Here is a 17324-nt window from a genome sequence, read left to right as displayed (position 1 = left end):
AGGAAGATTGCTGTAATGCGGAGTGAGTACCAAGAGCAAAAATTGTCCATACAGCCGAAATTGATAATTGTTGGCGAATATGATACAACAAAGCTTCAGGTCGACGAAATATTTGTATATTTCGACGAAGTCAAATACAAGATGGGCAGTATACGAAAAGCAGTTGACACAATAATAAAATTGTGTTTTGTTTTCAACATTGAGTACTCAAAGATCACTAGACAGATATGGAGGTTCCTTCAGGAATATTCTTATCAAATTGATTCACCTGAGACTTCACCGGCAATCCGTAATTTGTGTAACAAATTGGCATAAAATGCCTTTTTCTTGCTTCGAATGTGAACTAGAAACAGTAGACATAGAGTTTTTTATATCACACGTAAAAACACACAATTTTCCCTTTAATTTCAATTACTCTTGTAAAAATTGTAATCAAACTTTAAATAACTGGGTTCGTTTTAAGAAGCACTTAAAGAAACATGTCATTCAGAGCCAAAATTATAACTTATTAAGTTCCAATGAAGATAATGTATCAAGCATAAATGAAAGTAATCTTTTAAGCGAAATTAGTCATGTTTCACAAAATGATGTACCAAGTACACCTATTGTAAATAAAATTCCGAATGCTGTGAATTTTGATGAAAGCATTACCAATTTTCATAACTCTACACTCAATTTTATTTTGGAATTGCATAAAAATCCGAGATTTAGTAGAAAAGATGTCTTAGAAATACATAAGTCAGTTCTAAGTATTAAGTTAATATTTAAGTATTAAGTTAATAATGTATTTACATGTAAAAAAGGAAGAAAAAAGAATAAATTAAATATATATTATTGAAATTAAAAATAATGTATTTTAATTCGAAACATTCAATTCCTAAATATATAAAATATAATATCAAAAACACTGTGCGTAGTAAAATTTAAAATGATTGCGATCGAATTCACTGTGTTTGCCTTCTTATCCTGTGCATAGTAGTTTCAAAAATGCAAAAGTTTTGAAACTACATTATCCGTTATAGGCGCGTTTTCAAAAGCTAACATAGTAGTTTCAAAAATGCAATAGCTTTTGAAGTAACAATATGCATTATAGGCGCGTATTCAAAAGCTAACGTAGTAGAATCTAATGGAATTTTGTATGGGAACAGTATTTATTACTACGCGCATTTTTTTGTGTGTAATTTTGTTGCTTTAGTGATGAAATCATCACTGTGTTGAACCACCATGTGGACTCGTATTGATTAAGATCTTTCTTTTTTCTCTTTCTTCCAGAAGATCCATCATTCACGACGGATTTTCACCTGCAACAGATTGTTATAATCTTAGCGCATCGCTTCGTGGGGGAGCAATATTGGAGAAAAGAAGAAATTATCTCGAGTGAAAATTACATAGTCTTTTGATGTGCGCTTCAAGTGAATTTAATAGACAGTATCTGCGTCAGTAATAGCATCGTCATACCACGACTCAAAGAGATTCAAAGTGAAAATGCTGGATCCGGACTTGGATGAGTACCTCTCGGAATATAGGCTTCAGACACCCGTTGAACCAATCAGCCACTATGCAGGTGAGTTTTTCCTCAGCACGATCGGAAATCAATTTTCACTGCGAACGGAAGTCATGAATAATTTCCCTCAAAGCTTCGGGCAAGTGCCTCCTGTGTGCAATTTTGATGATTGCTCACGATTGACTATTTGATGGTTCTTTTTTTCGAGGCAAAATATTATGTATAACTCTATCTAAATAGCAACTTCCGTGGATTACCCCATGGCCATGGCTACAGAGGTTAATCTTTGTTCTTTGCGCCTCGTAGAACAATGATCCGAAGAAGAGGTATTTTTCCTGAAGAGTACACACGAGCACAATGAATATATCTTGGAAAGGAAATGGCGAGAAGCAATTGAGGGACTCAATTAAAGAAAAGCGTTTTGCAGTAAAAAAAACTCGAAGACCTTGTCTTGGAACAAGTAATAATATTGATACCGTGCACCGTATTTAATTGTTGCTAAAAGGGGTTGATAACTTCGGGATAATTATGTAAAAAAATTTAAAAAAAAAAAACCAAAGCAAAGAGTACTCTCGAACTTTTGAATCAGTCTCTATGGGAAAAAACTCTTACAAGAATGGGTTAATGTCCCTCATAGGGGTGTTAATTTCTCAGTGCCATTAGCTCCGATACAGTGGATTGAATTTGCAAATAAATTCACTTAAACCTTAATTATCATACGACATGGCACGTAATTAATTTTTTAAAATAATTTTTATGATAAAAGTTATAAAAAATCCATTATTTTTTACACAGCAGTGTATTAAAAAACATGTGTTGTGACTTTTAGAATTATTTTCCCTTTTATGTATTTCCTTTAACAAAGTATAGCTGTTAATACATTCTGCAGGAAAGGCAAGAAAATAGTAGAAAAATGTGGGAAACAGAGAAGAAGAAACAGCCCAGGAAATTGTTGAGATTATGAAATCCTCACAGCGCTGTTGAGACTCTTGGGCGATCCCGAGGTGAAAAATTCTTCCTCTTTGCACAACATACCTTTACAATTTCCCTATTGGCATTGCAACCCATTTGAACATGGAGAAAAAAATCTCCAACAACCACTTTGTTTTATTTCTTACATCAATATTACAATTATCAATTACTTAATAATTATATATTCACAATAGAATTTCACATGTTTCGTCTGTCTCAATGTTTTGAAGTGAAAGAAATAAAAAACTTTCATTTCCCTGTCATTTTTATTATATTTTGTGTGTAAAATCTTTGGGAGAGCTTGTGTGGGCAACATCCCAACCATGGAGAATTATATGTTGAGAATGAAACAATAAGCTCAGGTTGAGTGGCAAAGATATTATACTGAAAAATTCCCACAATATGCTGAGTTGTTGATGCTTTTCTGTATCAACACACAAATTGACATGATGATGATGTAGGTGACGAGCAAAAAGAAGCACCAAGATGCCATAATTCTGCCGTAAATTATGCTCATAACAAAGAATAATCAATCCTAACACGAAGTGCCAACACCTGAGATCTCGTCGATAAAAAGCAGGGAAATTGGTGTAAATTTTGGGTTAAAAAATTGCACGAAAAAAATCTTAATGATGCGATGAATCACAGTATTTACCTGTGATTCTTTAATGACTGCCATATTTACTGAGGTATAATGATTGTATTTTCATGTGTTTGGAAATTATATACACAAATATTACATATGGAAATATCATTAAAAACCAGCATGTAATATAAGCAATGCAAGCAATCTAAGAAAATTAGGCTCTGGAACTCTTTTTTTCGCAATGTAGGTAGGTAGGTATGTTGTTCTTTTTACGTCATTTCTTATTGCTTTATTTATTGAGCGTGTAAATTTGAATTTAAAAATATTGTGGTTGGTAATGAAAATGCCACAGCCGAGCGAGTTGTGAGTTATTAAAGAAATTGCAAGTAGATAAGATTCTTATTCAAATTAAACCATTTATGGCAAATACGTGATTGTTAGTTAACAAATATAAATATTATATACGACAGAAAGGTATGTTGTGCTTAGATATCTCCTGTCTCAATGCACGTATATCACTTGTATGTCATGTTTTGGTGCTTAGACGTCTTGATTGAATGTAATCAAGTTACAGAAATACAAATCTTGCGATCTACTCTACTCTTTATGCTTTCAAATCGACATTAAATCTTGATGGAGGCGCCTGGTTACATACCGAATGTTTTTTATTTTTGATTTATCAGAAAAAATAAGTAAAATAGTATCGAGTTATTCAAATCTTTCTTCAAGATCAACTTTGCTCGTACTTTGCGATGGAGTTGCCTGGTTGATACCAGGCGCCTCCACTGTAATATTTTTTTAAAGGAAGAAAACTGGAAATTATCTATTTTTTGGTATAAAATATTATATGTAAAATAGCATAAAATAGATAGTTAAGAAAGAAGCTTTTCAAGAAGAAAGCTTCGGTGGAGGAAAATATTTCTTTTCATAGCTTTTCCGTGTGGAATTTACCAGATGTTTAAACACAATGTAAAGCCATGCAACTTTAATCGCAATTCTATACAAAAACTTTGCACTTCAACTCGGATTTCATGTGAAATGAGGACCTATGCCTAATTACTCGCTATAACTTTTTTATACTATTCACAAGAGTGGGAAAAAATTGGAAATAAGAGCAAGTGCTCGTGATTTATATGCGACGACGACCATGAGAAAGAGACGCCGTCATCCAATATATTTTGCTCCACACACCGAAATGTTTTGTGTGATTTGTTCTGCCAGGTTGTTTGCTATAATTAACAATTTCTTATATATGGGAGATTATGATTGTGCGGATGAGGAAAAAAAATTGTGAGATGTTGAAAAAAAGTGAAAAAGTGGGTTCAACATTTCTTTCGCATTCGCATGTAGTCTAGTTTTTGAGACACGAAATCATTCATGACATAATTAATGATGAATTTCATTTAATTACTGAGACTTATGTGGTTTTTTTTTCTACCTTTCTTGTAGATGGTGAATTGGAGGCTCAGTGGTTGATGGCGGCTGGATTCCCACATTTGACACGTGCTTTCGAAGAGGTAGGTTGGGGATTATGTTTGTCGGTAGTCATTGTAGTCTCTCAGTTGGATTCATTGGTAATGCAAATGGGAAGTTTTCACAGTGATAAACAAAGTAAAATGAATTTCACGGTGATTTCTTGCAACAAAGCACCATTATTTCTCTTCTTGTTTACTCCTCATCATCACAAAAATATGTGTGTCTCTTTAATCACGAATAGATGATGTTTTTGCCAATTTTTGACGCACTAAATATGAAATTGCCGCCCATGTGGAGATGTGGTGTGAGTGAGAAAAAGAGGAGTTATTTTATTAAGAAGGCAATTTGTATTTATTTAATACTTTCTTTTGTGCCGCACGAAGCGACAAAACATACCAAAAGCCTGAGGATAAAATATCTTTGCGGTGAACAAGAGAAAGTCAGCTGGATCTCCTTCGATATACACCACACACGGCACACCGGCATGTTTGATAAATCTATTGAATTAAACCTGAAACGTCTCCCCATATTGATTCATTCACCCATTCGTAGAATTCAGCATCATTTTTCGCGCGAAGCCATTCTTGCAGCAGTGAATTTCACCTCAACCGCCCGGGGAATTTTCACTTGCACCGAAGAAGCGTGCCCGCGGCGCACAAAAAAAGCTGTCAGGGCTGTGGAGCTTTCCGCAATTTATCACCTTTTCTCTCATTTCAGGGTCGTGAACTTCCGACTTCCGTACTTTCGACCGCCCTCTCTGGACTTTCACAGTCGCATGCAGAAGCGGTCAAACAGAGAGTAAAAGCCTTAAATAGGACGGTCCGTGGCCGCACAAGGTCGCGCCATCAAAGAAAACCGGATATCAGAGATGTCTTTCGCGATGTCGATGTAAGTATCCGATCATTGCATTTTACTCTTTAAAACAGCCAAACAACCAAATCGCCATCAGCCTCACTCTCGCACAAAATCGCGTGTTTATTTTCTCCTGATGACTTTAATGGGTGTGTGTGTGCGGTTGGTTGAAAAGAGAGTCTGATGACACATTTCCACGATAGTGGTCTCTTATGTATGCATAATTAAAATATTTGCACTTATTTTCCATCTTCTTCCGACAATCCTCCACCCATCTCAACGTAGACATCGAGCACGGGAACGCGATCAAGAAGTGCAACACCAGATTCACTTGACTCAATCCCCGGAGATGAACATTGGAATACTAATCAGCAAGTGTAAGTTGATTTCCATCGTGTCTTTCATGTCCTCTTTAAGTTGCGATTTTTAATGTTTATAATTAAAACCATAATAAGAAAACGAGGAAGAAATGCAGAGAAAACTTGTTTTTTTGCTGGAAATTTTATGAGCATAAAAGAACTTTTAAATGGAAGTTTAACGTTGATCAAAAGCTCTAAGAAAAGAATTAATAATAAAGGGCTTAAAATGCTTAAAAAATATTCTTTGAAAAGAAAACATTCGCTAGTGTAGAGATTACACGTAAATGATAAGCTCAGAGCTTTAAAGCATAAATAACTGTGAGCTATTATTAATTTTAAGGGTAAGAAGCTTTTAAACGTCATACACGTTAATATGAACAATGCATAGCAAAGTTTTATTTTAGGAAGCTTTTAAAATTTAAATAAAAGCTTTGATATACATATAGACAGACAACTTATTAATTAAATTAAACAGTTGTTGCTGAAAAAAATCTCGCAGCTTCTCAGCACAATTACGCGAATACTAACACAAATGATTACCATCTCATTGCCCACCTTTCCACCTCGCGCGTTAACTTGCATGGGTTGTGGATGAATTCTTAAAGCATCCCACGGAATGAGACGCACGAGGATGCCTCCGTGTAAATTGCACAATTTGTTTCATTGAGGAGGCTTTTCAAGAGCAAATATCTCCATGAAGACTCTTCAATGGCATCTCGCAAACACTGTGCGGCTAATTAATTACTTGGGACTCCTTTGTGATTTGCACAGAGATTGCAGGTGTGGCTGAAGAATCACCTTTGTGCCTGGAAATGGAGATGATTAATTTTGTGCAACAACACTGTGTATACACTGTAAATTTGCATTTTTCTTTCATGACCGCATCTTGCAATTGGTTTTGCTATTAATTTAAATGTGTCAATACGGAATTGTTGCGCGAATGGTGGACATACTGATTGCATATCACTTTGCAAGTGTTTGCACGGCTATGGAGTCACGATAAGTGCAAGAGATGTGAAAATGCTAATGCAGGGAGTGAGAGTCATTAAAGTATTTTGTTGGTGGAAATTACTAATTGACTTGTTGAAATTTCCATGGGAGATGGAAGTTATACAAAAGAAATTGAAATGTGCAGTGCCAAGCGTACGATTCTGCATCTTATAGATTTGCCGTCTTGAAGTATTTGCGAATAAAATTATTTATTTAAACAAATACTTTTAGCATTAATTAGTCAATTTGATTAATTGTTTAAGCACAAAAGTTTGATTTCAATTAAGATGAGAGCAATTTAAACAATTTAAAGCATGGAAGTTTTCTAGATTATTTTTAACATGAAAACTTTATATCTCTGCAAAAATTTGTCGTATTTTTAATAAAATTTTAATAAAACATTATAAATATTCAGGAAATTTAAATGATTCAGAGAGTATAAAACCCCTGTTGAAAAATTATGGGAATTTGTATTTTTAGGCCTAACTTCGTATCGATATTCGATGGAGGTGCCACTCTGCCCACCCTACCGCGGAGCAAACAGAATCTTCGACGAACACCAAGTGCGCCTCTTCGGGGGTCTGCTGAGCTTTTCCGCGGTTCACATGTCCGCTGCGATATTCCCTTCTTCACGGAAGGCATCGAATTGGTGGGCTTCCAGCGCTTAGGCACCATTCACATCCCACGTGTGCGCTCTGGCTCAGATCCCTCCGTAGGACGACGCAATGATGATCGTCTTCTCACCGGGAGGCTATATGACGTTCGAAATGGGGACTCATCGCAGTCTTCATCTCCCCTCGAAAGTCCCACGAATTCCCCGCCACGCAGCAGCCCGCTTGAGTCAGCAGCAGAAGAAGACTCACCGGCATCGAGGCGTTCCCCCGAACCTGTCAGCTTCGAAGGGCTATGCCGCGAGAGTGAGAGTACAGGAAGCAGTATCTGGACACATAGGGAACCGTGTTGCGATGTAGATGATCTCTGTGAGAGTGACTTGAAGAAAATTCAATCACTGCTCTGGCTTGAATTGGCGGCACTCTTCGATCGTCACCATATTGTCCTGGACAAGAGAAAGCCGTTCAAGCGGAAAAAGAAGGAGGAGGGAAATGTATTTGGTGTATCATTGAATGCTCTCGTTCGGAGGGATCAGCAGATCACGGGAGAAGACACATCCCTTGTGCCACTCCTTCTGCAGGGTCTTTTGAAGGAGCTCGTAAGCCGCGGTGCCAAAGAGGAGGGAATTCTCCGTGTTGCTGGCAACAAACAGAAGGTATTACATTTCTATCCAGTGCTCCTATCATTATTTTAAGCTTCATTTCCTTATCTCTTTGGTTGACTCTTGCAGATTGAACTTGTTTACAATGAATTGGAACAAAACTTTTACTCCAAACCGGAGAAAGTTGAACCGCTTCTCCGGCGCTGTGGGGTCCACGATCTCAGTGCTATTCTCAAGAGATGGCTCCGTGAATTGCCGCAGCCACTCCTGGCCAATGACTTGATTCATCTCTTCTACCAAACACATGGTTTGTTAATTTCTTCCAACACGCAAAGACAAATTAGCTAATGATTATATTTGGTCTCATTGCAGCCATTCCGCCTGAAGATCAGGGAAAAGCTCTGTCGGTGCTATGTCTTTTGTTACCTCACGAAAATCGCAATACCTTGAGGGCTTTCCTAGAATTTCTAAGGACCGTCGTGGCACTTCAGTCTTTCAATAAGATGTCTAATCACAACGTGGCCACAATTATTGCACCATCGCTCTTCCCGCCAAGGTAAAAATTCTCTGTTTAAAAAATATGGTCAAGAATAAGAGAAAAAAAACGTAAAAGGATTTTTTTTGTGGTAATGCTACTGTAGATTATGTTTATTACATAAAAGAGGATAAGAAAATAATAGCATGCAAATGGCGAGATTAGGCTAAAATACATAAAAGATGAAAGATTTTGCAAAGCATCGTGATTTTTTTTTGCAATCTCTTTATCGAAAAACTCAAAATAGGAAGTCAAACAATAAATAATTTATCTCTTTTTGCTTTTAAGTATTTTTTCCGTTCAACCGACCATCACTTCATTGAAAGATAACATCCAACAGACATTAGCTTTATTGAAGAAAAAAGAGACGACAAAAAAAGACAATAAAATGATTACAATGAGCATAATTTGGCAGGTGCTATTAATGATACCTCATTCTTATGTTTTGGTATTTTCTCATTGAAAGTGAAGAAAAAAAAATCTAATCAAATATTTTTTTTAGTTTAAAATGATATTGATAGAGTACAACAAAAAATCTTTATTGTTATAAAGCTCAGACTCAAATTGTCTGTAAAATTGAAAAATTGCCCAAGTTGTGATCTTTTCTAAGGTCTCGGTGTTTTTTTTTGCAGATTTGTTCATCCGGGAGACAAGAACGACATTGGTGCACAAGTACGGATGGCAGCACAATGCTGTCGCCTGACGGATATCCTTATTAGTCAGGAGGAATCTCTGTGGATGGTACCGCAGCGATTACTGAATGAAGCGAGATCAATGAATAAGCCCAGGCTGACCAAGAGCAAGGCGCGCAAAACGAAGAGTGAATCCAGCGCAGAGATCCGCATCAACCACAATCCCAGCCACATCCATAGGCTCGTCGTATGATAAGTTGCTAAATATCTAAAAGTCATCTCAATAATATTTGTGTCTCAAAAACACATAGAGCCTATATTATCATGTATTTAGTTCCACGCCGTGCTACCACAATCGAAATGCTGAGAATTTCATAAATTTAAGGATCTTCTATTTTAAATATTCAATTGTTTAATGATCTTTGGATCATTTTAATGGATTATGAGAAAATCAACAGACATGAAATCCAGAATACTTCATCGTTTTCCATACAAATGGTAACTTTTACATTTTTTGCTCTAGCGGTTACAATTTTTAAGATATCGACTTGATATAAAAAGCAAATAAAACTTTTTGAGTTTACGCATCTTTTGGTGGCAGAAGTTTTCAGATATCTCAATCCAATCAAAAGTTATTCGCGGTTAAAATCATGCCCTAATTTCCTGGCCACCCTGTAGTTTATTTTATCCTTTTCTTCTATATTGGTCAAGTCTTGAAGTGTAAATTGTGAGTTCCGCAGAGGAAATATTTTTAGTAAGTGTATGTGCTGACTCAAATTTAAACAAGTCAATTGATATTTTGCTAGTTTATCGAGTTTTAGTTTGCTAAGAACGAATGTCAAGTCATATTAATAAAATTTTGCATATAAATTAAATGTTGTTTCTCTTCTTGGTCGTTTTTTAAAAGTCTTTCGTTGACAATCATAGGTGTGATTGAGAATTTGGAAAGTGAAAAAATGTTTGGAAATTATTTAATTATGCTAAACTTGTTGTATTTTATTAAAAGATTTCAACGGATTACAAATTACAATTTTTTGTCTTCTACTTCCTTTATTTATCTTTTAGTTGACTTTTGATACCTGCTTTATCTTTTTCAAAAAAAAAAAAAAAAAAAATTTAAAGCGAGAAATAAATTTTTATTATTATTTTTGGAAATTTCATAAACAAAAATTTAAAAAAAAATTAAAAGATTGATTCATGGAAATATTTTTTTTCTGTAGAATTATTATCTTTTAGCGTTTTTTTTAAATTTAGTTTTATCTAAATTATGAATTAATTAATTATTTTTTTTAATAAAATTATGAATTAGGTTTTTCTTATCGTTCAAGCTTTATTGAACTTTTTTTTTTAGTAGTCAAAGCCCAAAGCTCAATTTTTTCTTGCTAACTATCATTTTCAAAGCAAGAAATGCGATATCAATGCCATCTAAAGTTCAGCATAACATTCCTCGTCGTTGGAATGGAAACCCAACAATTGCTTTATTTGATTTTTTATCAGTTACGAAACAATTTTTTAACGTTTAAATGAAAAGTTCTTTTTATTTTCTCGATAAAAAAATTTTTTTTTTATTCCAGTGCAAGAGACAAGGAGTATTTATATGTATGTCTCATGAAAATTTTCATTATATTAACGTCGTTCCACTTTGAGCCATACGCCTGCAGTGTTAATAAACACAGATTTGGGATTTGGTCTGATGGCTTTGGGAGTTTTGGCACATTGGGAGAATTTATACTTTCGCAGAAGAGTAGCAATGCAAAGGAGTGTCTGAGTTAGACCAAGATTGCGTCCAATACAGTACCGTGGACCTTCCCCGAAGGGCATATAGGCATGATCAGGGATGTTTGCGATGTTTTCCGGTGAGAAACGGTCTGGGTCAAAGTGCGACGGATTAGGATAGTATTCTGGATCATTTTGGATGCTGCACAGTGGTATGTAAATAAGTGTTCCAGCTGGAATTATTACATCCATTCCGGGCACTTTATAATCAGCAATTGATTGTCTTTGGAGAAAATGAACAACAGGGTATTTTCGTAAGATTTCTATAAAAGAAAAAAGTGCTTAATGAAGAGAAAAACTGTGTTGAAAATAAATTTTACCATTGATAACTTGCGTAAGATATTTCATTCCCATTAGAGATTTATATGTGACATCTTCTTCGGCACATCGCACAATCTCCTCATGTGCAAGCTCCTGAAGGTGTGGTTGGAGGGACAACTCGAAGAGACACGCAGTAATTGTAAGTGCAGAAGTTTCAAAGTTTGCAATGAAGAAGCCAAAGACTTGTGCTGCAATTTCATTAAAAGTCATGGAGCCCAGCACTTCCGTTGAATCTTCTAATTTTCCATCCCTTCTTATTTGCAACATCATATCAATGAGATCCTTTCGCACCGTACCAGTTTCCTCACGATACTTTATTGTTTCACGTAAAATTCCCGTATAGAAGTCCCTGGCTTCGGGTACGACAATTTTCATGCGCAAAAATCTCGCAAGACCAACATAGGTGCTGCACAGAAGAAATCTAATTAATTCAAAAGTTCGCATCTCTGTGAGGATGCGACGACCTATTCGGTAGAAAATGTTCTCACGCTCATTTAGACTATTGCAGTCAATTCCGAAGGCACAATTTCCAATTACATCAGTTGTGAACCGCGAGGCATATTCCACGACATCGATTTCTTTACAATTTTCAGCTTGCTCAGAAAGAGCATCATCCAATTGTTGCGCTACTCTCTTCATTAGCGGAAACATTATGCTGACTTTTGCAGCTGTAAAGGCTGGTCCAAGTTTTCTTCTAATCTGTTTCCATTTTTCCCCTTCTAGAGCGAATAGGTGCGCTGTGAGTGGATCATCGCGTTCGTTGTAGTAGAAAAATCCATGATTTGGGAATATTTTGAAGTTCTGAACGAGGATATCTTGAGCCACATCGAGATCTAATACTAATGCCACGGGCTTAAGGAAAAAGTAAATCCCAACAAGTGGTGTCTGACCTTTGTAAATGTGGTACAATTTATCAATCAATTCTGATGAATGGAATTGTGTCCCAACACCACGAAGATTTCCAAAGGGAAATGTGGGAGTAGGTCCTTGAACTCCTAGCTTCCTCCAAAAGTTATATTTTCGTCGAATAAAAATCACGAATAGAAGGAAGAGCAAAACACTTAGAAACACTCCCGTCGACATCTTCACGTAAACTGTTGGACTTTACATTTGCTATATGGTGTTTGCTCAAGCAATTAAGATTGCAAGTTATTGATGAATTAACGATGATTTATGTTAGTGAGAAATTTTGCAAAATATGAAAAGTATCTTCAATACTTCAGCATATAGTTTAAAATCAATTTATTTTTCATTAAAATTCAATTTAAGACACGAAAATGTGAATTAAAAATTTAAAATTTAGAGCTTTCGATGGAGGCGCCAAGTTGCATGGGGAATATGGAAAATGATTGAAAATGCTAAGCAGAAATTTTTTATATAAAATATTACCAAAAAGAGTAAAATTTTTCTTATATTTTATTATGAGTTCTTTAATCAATGTGCAGTGGAGACGCCAGGTAGATGCAAAGAAATGATTTTTATCTCTTGAAAATTTCAAATGATCCATCTTTTATTCATTTATGCATGAAATGAACATCACTAAATCGATAAATGAATGTTAATGAAACATAATGTACAGTTACATTATGTGTATGTACCTATATAGTTCCTCTTGCAAAATGATAAAATTTCTATGGCTTCTTATTTATTCCAATGCTTTATTTGTGGTAATGCTTTGGGAAGTTTTACGAATTTATTAGATTTATCTCATTTGTGTTTTGTATGTGGGTGTAATATTAATTATTATTGCGAATTATTATAAGGAAATTAAAGGAAATTAAATAATTAATAAATGATGAATATTTTTAATAAAAATTCGTTCTGCCGGTAAAAGCTTTATATTTGATTAGATGAATTAAATTATTATAATATTCTTTTAAAACTAAAATTTTTCCGTGCCATCTAAAGTTGAGCTTTTCATTTTCTATCATTGGCATTGGAAAATGAGAAAACCCATCAATTGTATCAAATGGTTGACTTTGAATTCAACGTTTCATGGCAATGCGACTTCTCGTTTGTTTGCTCTTTTGCAAATGAGGTTTGTAATTTAATCCTCTCTTGGTGCATAAATTCTCCACTCTTCAAATGCATTTGCAAAGAAAAAAAAATAGAAATAAAATGTAAGTTGTAAAGCCTTAGAAATGTAACAGGGTACCCCAAAAGACATTGTATGTTTATAAATCTTCATTATCAACTTCTTATCATATATAATTTCTCATTACGGGATAAAGTTAATATTTACACTTTCGTAAATCTTATGATGAAAATTCCTCTCACACTTTCCTCTTAAACTTCTTCATCTTCTCAGGTGAAGAAGTTACTGAATTTCTCGAATTTCACTCGTCACACTGTCCCCTTAGTAAATTAGTCATTCCTTGCATTCTCTCTGTGGCGCATGGATTCATTTACGTGATTCTCATAAAGAAATCTTTGGCTGTTCTTAAGGTGTAAAGTAAGGTGAAAGTGTCGTGTGGAAAACGTGAGGAGTGCAAAGAAATTTCAACAGACTTTTCTTTAAAGTTTAATGACAAGAAGTATTCTTAGGATGGCAAGCGAAAGGACTCCTCTCAACACGGATATCCCACCGGGGCCGTCTTACGTTTATCCTCGGGGATTTGGGACTAGAGCTCGACAGCGGCAAATCCGGCAGTTTCAGTGCTGTATCTGTGCAACATTTCTGTGAGCTTTATTATGTTCATTTTAAACTCATTTTTATTGATCTTATTTTTTTCTAAATAGCTATGATGAATTCTATGAACTGAATGTATATATCAGGTTACAAAATTAGCATATTTTAAGACTTCTTTTTTTTATCACAGGGTTATATTTGTTGTGGCTTTGGTAATAACGATATCGTACACATTGAGTACAGAAGACAGTAATTTTGTTGATAATTCTACAAATACTCCATCAACTTTTGCAATTGAAAATACCACGGAGGCTTCATTGAATGGCACAGATGTTACTCCAACTGCTACCATTGAAGCTCTACAAGGCCTTCCAATACTTTTCCTAATGAATTTTCCTTTAAAAGGTAAATAAACTCTATTTTTCAATTTAATTTGAATTATTTGAGAAGAGATTTTATTGTAAAAAAAAATAAATGTAAAGTCATGAAGCATGTGTAAATGACTCGCGTCATTCATTCCAATAAACATTCATTCTTTATTGTAAAAAAATCAGTTATACAGTCTTATTTAATTAATTAAAACCATGTTTGTTGTTATTGATGGTCTCTTTTTAGAGGAGGCTCCAGACAATTGGACTCTTCCTAAGCCAACACAGCAGGAAACAACTGATGCTATAAATTCAGGGAAAAATGCATTGGGGGATAAAGAAATTCTTGAGGAGAACCTACCGAGTCCAGTAATGGGAACACCTTCATATCGCCATCAGAAAGCCATTGCATCAACTCCTGAAGCAACATCAATGACAAAGCGTGGCTTTGTGGAGAATCAAGCGACCAGGGCTTTCATGTCTCGTCATCGAAATGTCTCTCGTTCTAGGCGTGATTCTGCAAGGAAACATTCAATTGGACGAGGTGCTCCGATCGATCTGGGCCAGCCTCAAGTTTCATTAAATTGTTCTCAGATCTCTTCAGTATATCGCACATCCAATGGAAGCTGCAACAACAAGGATAATCCCCATTTTGGTAGTTCACTAACACCGTTTAGGCGAATTTTGAATCCAGATTATGCGGATGGTATTCAACAACCTAGGATGTCTAGTGATGGGAGAAGTCTACCTTCGGCTAGAAAAGTATCTTTGGAAATGCACAGACCTGAATTTGAATCTGATCCGAAGTTTACTGTAATGATGGCTGTCTGGGGACAATTCTTGGATCATGATATTACAGCAACGGCTCTCAATCAGGGACAGAATGGACAACCGATTGATTGTTGCTCAGTTGAGGCCCAAACACATCCTGAATGCTTTTCTGTACCAATTGAAGAAGGTAAGGAAAATAGGTTTCAGTAAGCTTGATGCACGAACTGACGTCTAACATCAAGAATTTGTATTTTTTCTTACAGGTGATCCCTACTTTGATGAATATAATGTCACGTGCATGGGATTTATACGATCAGCTCCTGCTCCAACTGGACACTTTGGTCCTAGACAGCAACTCAATCAAGCTACAGCCTTTATAGATGGGTCTGCTGTTTATGGTTCAACAGACTCCCGCACAAAAATGCTGAGAGAACACGAAGGTGGACGCTTAAGGATGTTCCATACTGCTGACAACCGAACACTCCTACCCTTGTCTACAGATCCATCCGATGGATGCAATGATGCGGTGCAAAATGCAGCTGGAAAATATTGCTTTGACACCGGAGATTCAAGGGCTAATGAGAATCTTCTCTTGACTTCTATGCATCTAATCTGGGCACGGCATCACAACCATTTAGCTGAAGGATTAAGTGCTGTTAATCCCAAGTGGTCTGATGAGAAGTTATTTCAGGAAGCTCGAAAAATTCTAGGAGCTCAAATGCAACATATAACATACATGGAATTCCTACCCATTCTCTTTGGAAAAGATTTTTGTGAACATCTTAAAATTTTTCCAGATAACGTATTTTTTTAAACTTTTAGTTATTATTCAAATTCACTTGAAAATTTTAATTTTTTTCATTTTAGTCTACAACTGATACATATCACCCCGATGTAGATCCCAGTATTGCAAATAGTTTTGCAGCAGCTGCCTTTAGGTTCTCACACAACCTACTTCCAGGACTGATGAATGCTTCTCGGGATGATAACACAACGGAAGCCATTCATTTGCACGATATGCTTTTCAATCCCTTCTCTCTGTGGCATCCACGTGGTGTCGATGAGGCTGTTGCTAGTGCTGTAGATACTAGCTTATCACGACCAGATGCTCGCTTTACAACTGAACTTACTGAACGTCTCTTCGAAACACCAACAGAAGATAAGCCTCAACCACCGTGTGGATTAGATTTAGTATCGTTAAATATTCAACGAGGACGGGATCATGGGCTACCGGGGTATCCTGAGTGGAGGAAAAAGTGTAATCTCTCTCCGGTTGAGTCCTGGGAAGATATAAGTTCTGTTGTAGGATCAGATGCAACAAAACGGCTTCAAATGCTATATCGTCGTCCCGATGATATTGACGTCTACACAGGAGCTCTTCTTGAGAGTCCTGTAAATGATTCCCTAGTAGGACCTACACTTCTCTGCATGCTAGGAGATCAGTTTTTGCGCCTTAAGGAGGGTGATGCTTTCTGGTGTGTTTAAAATTTCTCAAAAAATCCATAAGCAACGATTAGATTTAAAAAAAAAAATTGTTTTCAGGTACGAAAGGACTCATGGTCCACAGCGTTTTACTCCATCCCAGAGGCAAGAGATACGTAAAACTACACTTGCAGGAGTAATTTGTGCGAATGCAGACGCACTGGGTGAAACACAGAGGGAAGTTATGCGGAGTGTTAGTGAGGAAAATCCTATAATTGATTGTGAATCCTTGGACACGTTCAATTTTCAACCATGGAAAGAGAAGAATTTCCGAGGCGTTAAAATGGATTCAACACAATCCAAAGTGCTGGTTCATCCCTCGAGGAATGGAAATGTCACTAAACCTTTGGATTAAAAATGCATATAGATTAAGTAATATAATATTTTAATTCATATAAGATTTTTAATTGAGGATTATATAATAAAAACCTTAAGAGTAGGGTTTTTTGTATTCAAAGTAAGGAAACTAAAATTCATTAGATATGTAATAAAAATATTGAAAATTTGAGAAAGATTAAATTAAAGCAATTATGGGAATAGAGTTAACAATTTTCTTTGTATTATGAATATGCATACATTAAAATAAGCCAATAAAATTAATAATTAATTGATAGAAATTTTAATTAATTAATATTCTCCGATCATCCCAATAAACCCACATAATTTCTAATTTTTTGATTTGAATCTATCTGCTGGACTTGATTAAATAATGATTTTAAATTATTGATTTAAAATAAAATTAATAATTTCACACTAAAACAGTAAACTACATACCTATATTTGCTTTACTCTTTATGTTTTATCTTTCGCTTTGCAATAAGCAATATATGAATGTCATGATAAATTATTCGCTTGCAT

At 35.5% G+C, this 17324-nt stretch overlaps 3 protein-coding genes across 4 annotated transcripts in view; 2 read left to right on the top strand and 1 right to left on the bottom strand.

Annotated features, from left to right (window-relative positions):
* LOC129797529 (rho GTPase-activating protein conundrum) overlaps positions 1 to 9994 on the top strand; it is a 35612-nt gene extending 25618 nt beyond the window's left edge. The window contains exons 2-9 of one of the 2 annotated variants that reach the window (XM_055840212.1): positions 1276 to 1564; positions 4512 to 4579; positions 5256 to 5426; positions 5676 to 5767; positions 7220 to 8006; positions 8082 to 8259; positions 8325 to 8508; positions 9120 to 9994. In XM_055840212.1, coding sequence (XP_055696187.1) covers positions 1486 to 1564; positions 4512 to 4579; positions 5256 to 5426; positions 5676 to 5767; positions 7220 to 8006; positions 8082 to 8259; positions 8325 to 8508; positions 9120 to 9372 — 1812 coding nt within the window. In that variant the 5' untranslated portion in view covers positions 1276 to 1485 and the 3' untranslated portion in view covers positions 9373 to 9994. Of the gene's footprint in view, positions 1 to 1272; positions 1565 to 4511; positions 4580 to 5255; positions 5427 to 5675; positions 5768 to 7219; positions 8007 to 8081; positions 8260 to 8324; positions 8509 to 9119 lie in introns of both variants that reach the window. The other variant, XM_055840211.1, reaches the window with a different exon arrangement.
* A 106-nt stretch (positions 9995 to 10100) lies between these two features.
* LOC129797570 (probable cytochrome P450 6a14) lies at positions 10101 to 12306 on the bottom strand. The gene is made up of 2 exons (XM_055840295.1): positions 11216 to 12306; positions 10101 to 11158 (listed from the first exon to the last, which is right to left on the bottom strand). Exons 1-2 carry the CDS (start codon positions 12297 to 12299, stop codon positions 10746 to 10748), a joined length of 1497 nt encoding a protein of 498 aa, XP_055696270.1. The 5' UTR covers positions 12300 to 12306; the 3' UTR covers positions 10101 to 10745.
* Positions 12307 to 13538: 1232 nt separating this feature from the next.
* On the top strand, positions 13539 to 17083 carry LOC129797464 (peroxidase). The gene is made up of 6 exons (XM_055840069.1): positions 13539 to 13895; positions 14036 to 14250; positions 14461 to 15171; positions 15248 to 15786; positions 15852 to 16459; positions 16527 to 17083. Exons 1-6 carry the CDS (start codon positions 13741 to 13743, stop codon positions 16819 to 16821), a joined length of 2523 nt encoding a protein of 840 aa, XP_055696044.1. The 5' UTR covers positions 13539 to 13740; the 3' UTR covers positions 16822 to 17083.
* Positions 17084 to 17324: the final 241 nt, after the last annotated feature.

Source organism: Lutzomyia longipalpis, chromosome 1 (assembly GCF_024334085.1).
Source record: "Lutzomyia longipalpis isolate SR_M1_2022 chromosome 1, ASM2433408v1".
In the NCBI taxonomy this organism is placed as follows: domain Eukaryota; kingdom Metazoa; phylum Arthropoda; class Insecta; order Diptera; family Psychodidae; genus Lutzomyia; species Lutzomyia longipalpis.
Note: the sequence above shows the minus strand (reverse complement) of the source record. Positions and strands in the feature narration are given on the sequence as shown.